The sequence below is a fragment of the Silene latifolia genome, chromosome 11 (assembly GCF_048544455.1).
Source record: "Silene latifolia isolate original U9 population chromosome 11, ASM4854445v1, whole genome shotgun sequence".
NCBI lineage: Eukaryota > Viridiplantae > Streptophyta > Magnoliopsida > Caryophyllales > Caryophyllaceae > Silene > Silene latifolia.
Window position 1 is genome coordinate 99,952,029 of NC_133536.1, and position 5,703 is coordinate 99,957,731.

Sequence of the window (5,703 nt, forward strand, 5' to 3'; positions counted from 1 at the left end):
AGGCGCAACATCTGCTACGTCCTCTGGAAGAGGCGCAGCTCTTTCTGCGTCTGTTCTTGAGTTGGGCTCTGTCTGTGAAGTCAGAACCGCGGTCTGTTGATGTTCATTGGTAGATTTAAGATCAATTATTGATTGGGAACTCGAGTAAAAGTGATTTAGCAGGTTATATACATCTGGAACCGTCATAAAAGCGACAATAACAGATTAAAATGAATTAAAACAAGTTAGATTTTATTTACGGTGTCGGAATAAATTTATTTACTAAACTTGGATTTAAGACAGTTGGAAAACAAAACAGAACATAATATTAAAAGGATGTACAAAATACGAATCCCAGAAACTTGATATGGACAAATCGAGTTCCTAAAATCCGGGTTTGATTTAGTTACGAAAACCCGCAAATATCAATTATAAGGGATTTAAGTCTAAATAAAACGTTATGATTAAAAGGGAATTATTAAAGGAAGTTTATGTACTGAAAGATGAAAGAAAATGAGAAAAATAAGATGAAAATGAATGAACAATGGAAACTCGAGGAAGAATAAGAAGAGCATGAGCAGCAAGCAGCCTCTAGAAGAGGCGCAGCATATGCTGCGATTCTTCGAAGAGGCGCAGCTGCTGCTGCGTTCTTCTTGACGTCTAATCTCCACTGCTGTGTAAAAACGGTTTTACAGAAGGGATTTTAAAATTGGTTTTGAATGTACTTTTGACGTAAACCTTACAATAATTGGTACAAAAGTAAAAATAAAATAAAAGTGGGATTTACACCCTCAGACTTACATTTTTGACGAAACGAGATTGACGAAGTTAACGTTAGTGATTGCTCGACTCGAATGTATGTAGAAAGTGCCCTCGTTGGAGGATTTTAAATTAATTGCTTGATTGATGTGTAGTGGTCAAATTGGTCGGTCTATGCAACGTGACTGGTACTCAGAATGATCTGACCTTACGTGGTCGATTGATCAAGCACATAGGCGTCAAAAGCTTAGAGTAAGGTCTAGAATGCAAAGAAAGAAGAGAAGGGCGGACACTCGCGTGAAAAATATGGAGACCGGAGGTCTCTATTTATACCAAAATATGTGAAAGAGTTTTGGAATGACACGAACTTTGGAAAGAAATCACGGAAATATTCCGTAAACAGCCAAAAAGGGCTGGAGAAGAGGTGCAGCAGCTGCTGCGGTCCTTCCAAGAGGCGCATCATCTGCTGTGTCATTTCCCCAAAGGTTTCCTCCCCCGGAAGAAAGATTTCCGCGTTTCTGTTATGGAATTGCGGTAGATCTATACTTCCTTATTCCGTAAAATATAATATACGGAAGATATTTTACCAAAAGATATAAAACTTGATTGGGAATAAATATCTAGAATATTCTAGAACATTTCGACTCGGTATTTTAAACGGTTTCTTAGATAATGAAGCGGTTTTTGACCCGGATTCCAAATGAACTCTAATTACTGTTAAAACGACCGTACCAGTGCGTAGATGACGACCAAAGGGTAGACTCAAGTGTTTGAGCTATCACCTGACGATAAACTTACGGACTGTCATAAATCGTTTCGTGTACCAAAAATGCGGCCCAATCATCACTGGGTGGTTGGCGGAAGGTGTAGAAATGAGGTATCTACAGAGCCCCCACTTTGACCGAGGCTTAGAGAAGGCGAAAGTCAAAGTATAGCCATCAGGTCAATCGAAGATTACAACCTGACGATTATGGCGATGCAAGGCGGCTCAAGGGGTCTGAACTAAGGACCTGTCGTCGGGAACATTTTAGAGTCTGTCGACTATTGGAGAGGGTCATTTAAAGTCCATTAGATTAGGTAAGGAAGCTCGCCAGCCATAAAAAGAAATCATACCTGGGACACCCCTGGGTGAAACGGAACTGAAGGCGTTTCGGCGAAACTTTTGGTCTGAAGATAACTTGGTGTCTGAAGGCTAAGTCTGAAGGCATTAGGATTATCTGAAATATTTAAGGATTATCTGAAAGATCTGAAGGATTTGATATAAATGAGGGTCAGCAGGACGTTGGGAGAAACTACTGGAGAATCTGCTTGCGTTGGTCTCAAGCGAACTCTGTTTCTGAGAAATTCGTGGGCTGTGAATGGCAACGAAATCTCGCTTGGGGAAACATATACTGTCTTGATTGTCAACAGCAACATTGCAAAATATCGCTGGAGAAGTATATTTTGACGACTAGGAACATCTTGATCGTCATGAGCAATACTGCAAAATATTGCTGGGGGAATATATGGATGACTCTGTCAGGATTGAATCATTCTTGGGGGGATCTGCTTGTGTCTGTTCTCAAACAAACTCCAGTTCTCTAGAAGTACATTGACCATAATGAACTCTCGCTGGGAATATAAATGTATTGAAAAAAGTGCGTCTTAAACACCGTCGAGGAAAATGAAGAGGCTTGACTGATAGTGGCGCGTCCTAAGCACCGCTGGAAATCCGCTCAGTTGTTGCAAGCGAAATCCTAATAATAAAAAATGAGCTCGTGAACTATGTTCAAAGGATCCTTGTTGGGAAATAAAATACTGCGATGGTTTTGCAGTCCGTTTAAAAAACGCGGGCCTGGACGAAAAGAATGCCCAAGAGAGCCACGCACGACCCACCAGACGACACACAACCCATATAAACAGCACAAACCCGTGAGAACCACCACAACTCGACAGCCCACCGCACTAACCACCACCTCAAGCCGCCCCGACACCACCATTAGGACCTACTCCAGCCGACTTAGCCAACCACCCAGGTCCCACGTTTATTCGTCAAACATACAAGTCACAAACCTCGTCTTAAATCCGTGACAGCCTCTACTTTAGACGCGAAATTCGCCACCCACGGTGGTCGACAACGGCCATGACAGGTCCCACTGGCATCCCCACGGTCAAGGCCAACTATTGAGGGTAACGACACGGTTCACGGTGGTCCATACGATGGTTAAACGATAATTTAATTAAATACGACGATATATATCAATTAAGACGGTCTTACCTTGAGACAACAATAATTGGATGAATTCTCTTATTTTTCTCCCTTAGATCTTTCTCTCCCTTGCCTTAGATCAATGATTGTGTTTTTATGTTTTTGTATGCTTATGGGTAGGTATAATATCGTATTTATATAGATGTGGGAAGGAAAGAGGGAAGAAGTTTCCTTAAAGTAATTATCTTTATTTTTCCTTTTCTTTTTAATTACTTCCATATTAGTATTAGTAATAACAAGCAATTACAATCCCGACTATATACTTAACATACACGAGCCACATTATTTCCGTCTCAATTATTATTTAATTATTTTTTTTCCGTCTTACAATTTATTATTCAATTAATCAAATTATTAAATATCATTTAAAACACATTTTAATATAATTCTACCGTCTAAAATACGGGGTATTACAGTCTTCCCTCCTTAAAAAGAACTTCGTCCCGAAGTTTACCAAAATACCCAAACAACAGAAATAATATCTCAAATTAATTCCAACTAAATTCCTTATTAAATTCTTCACAAGATACTTTTCTTATTAAACTTATCATAAAATGTCATAAAATACGAGATGTTACATCCTATCCCCCTAAAAAAAAGGGTTACGTCCCCGTAACCAACTAAGTCAAATAAAAGGACTAGGATACTTTTCTCGCATAGCAGCTTCAGCTTCCCATGTAGCTTCTTCAACCTTATGATTAGACCATAAAACCTTCACTAAAGCAGTCTCACCATTACGAGTCTTCCTCACTTTTCTATCTAAAATCTCCTTAGGCTCCTCAACATAAGACAACTGCTCATCAATTTCAATATGCTCAGGCTCTAGCATATGAGTAGGATCACTCACATACTTCCTCAATTGTGAAACATGAAAAACATTATGCACTCTATCCAAAGCTGGAGGTAATGCTAAACGGTAAGCTACCTCTCCAACTCTGTCTAAGATCTCATATGGCCCAATATACTTCTGACTCAGCTTTCCTTTCTTCCCAAACCTCATCACACCTCTCATAGAAGACACCTTAAGCAACACTTTATCTCCCACAGCAAACTCTATATCACTCCTTTTCAAATCTGCATAGCTTTTCTGTCTATCCTGCGCTGCACGCATCTTCTGACGAATAATGTGCACTTGCTCCACCATTGCCTGTATCATCTCAGGTCCCAACACAACTGCATCTGCCCTGTCATCCCAACATACATGACTCCTGCACTTCTTTCCATACAATGCCTCAAAAGGTGCAATGCCTATACTAGCATGGTAACTGTTATTATATGAAAACTCAATCAAATCCAACCTCTCCTCTCATGATCCACCAAAATCCATTACACAAGCTCTCAGCATATCCTCCAAGGTCTGAATAGTCCTCTGTGTCTGACCATCTGTAGCTGGATGAAATGCTATACTCATCTTCAACTGAGTCCCCATCAAAGATTGCAATTCTTGCTAGAACTTAGATATAAACCTTGAATCACGATCAGAAACAATATCCTTTGGCACACCATGAAGCTTCACCACATTTTAAACATAAGTTTTTGCCAACTCAGCCTTACTCCAAGTATCTTTCATAGGAATGAAGTGAGTTGACTTAGTCAATTGATCCACAATTACCCATATCATATTATTCCCTCTCTGAGTCTTAGGCAACCCCACAATGAAATCCATTGAAATGCTTTCCCATTTCCACTCAGGCACATACAAGGATTGAACTTTACCTTGTGGTCTCTTATGCTCTCCCTTTACTCTTTCACAAACCAAACATCTAGCAACGAACTCAGCAACCTCTTTCTTCATCTTAGGCCACCAAAAAGTCTTCTTCAAATCTTTATATAACTTATCTCCTCCAGAATGAACATAATATGGAGTAAAATGAGCTTCAGTTAAAATCTTTCTTTTTAATTCTTCATCATCAGGTACACACCGTCTCCCATCAAACCTCAAACCACCATCACTGCCCACGTGAAACCGCTTCTTCCCACCTTCCACCACGGCCTCACCCACGGCCTCTCTCCACCGTGCCACTCTCGCATCTCCTTCTTGCTTCTTCCTGATCTCTTCATACAACTTTGGCTCAATGGTCAAATCTCCAATTGTATCTCCTTTCTTGATCATAGAAATGCCCATCTTTTCCACTTCCTCACGCAATTTCATCCTAGACATGGCAGTACACAAAGCATGGATATATTTCCTACTAAGTGCATCTGCCACCACATTAGCCTTCTCTTCATGATAAATTATCTCCATGTCGTAATCACCAATTAACTATATCCATCTCCTCTGTCTCATATTTAGCTCCTTCTGAGTATAAATGTACTTTAAGCTCTTGTGATCAGAAAATACCTTAAAGGTAGCTCCATAAAGATAATGACGCCATAATTTCAAGGCAAAAACCACTGCTCCCAATTCCAAATCATGAGTTGGATAATTTGCTTCATACTGCTTCAGCTGTCTCGAGGCATAAGCTATTACTTTCCCATTCCGCATAAGCACACATCCCAAACCATTCTTCGAAGCATCTGTATAAACTTCAAAATTCTCACTCCCTTCAGGTAAGGCTAAAATAGGAGTTGTAGTCAGGCGCTCCTTCAAGGTTAGGAATGCCATCTCACAACTCTCATCCCACTGAAACTTATTCTCCTTCCTCATCAAAGTAGTCAAAGGCTTAGCTATTTTTGAGAAGTCCTTTACAAACCTCCTATAAAAGCCAGCCAACCCC

At 40.1% G+C, this 5,703-nt stretch overlaps 1 protein-coding gene across 1 annotated transcript; it reads right to left on the bottom strand.

The window, feature by feature from the left end:
* Positions 1-3,611: 3,611 nt before the first annotated feature.
* Positions 3,612-5,231, bottom strand: LOC141613716 (uncharacterized). Its single transcript, XM_074432461.1, has 4 exons — positions 4,703-5,231; positions 4,317-4,439; positions 3,982-4,234; positions 3,612-3,840 (listed from the first exon to the last, which is right to left on the bottom strand). Exons 1-4 carry the CDS (start codon positions 5,229-5,231, stop codon positions 3,612-3,614), a joined length of 1,134 nt encoding a protein of 377 aa, XP_074288562.1.
* Between the last annotated feature and the right edge of the window lie 472 nt (positions 5,232-5,703).

Excerpts from the sequence above, each read along its gene's own strand:
- LOC141613716 (XM_074432461.1), bottom strand. The coding sequence starts at position 5,231 with ATGGAGATAATTTATCATGAAGAGAAGGCTAATGTGGTGGCAGATGCA. Across the intron at positions 4,440-4,702 it reads AGAGCATAAGAGACCACAAG|TTCTAGCAAGAATTGCAATC; the intron begins GTAAAGTTCAAT and ends TTTATATCTAAG. Across the intron at positions 4,235-4,316 it reads AGGATATGCTGAGAGCTTGT|GCATTGCACCTTTTGAGGCA; the intron begins GTAATGGATTTT and ends ATGCTAGTATAG.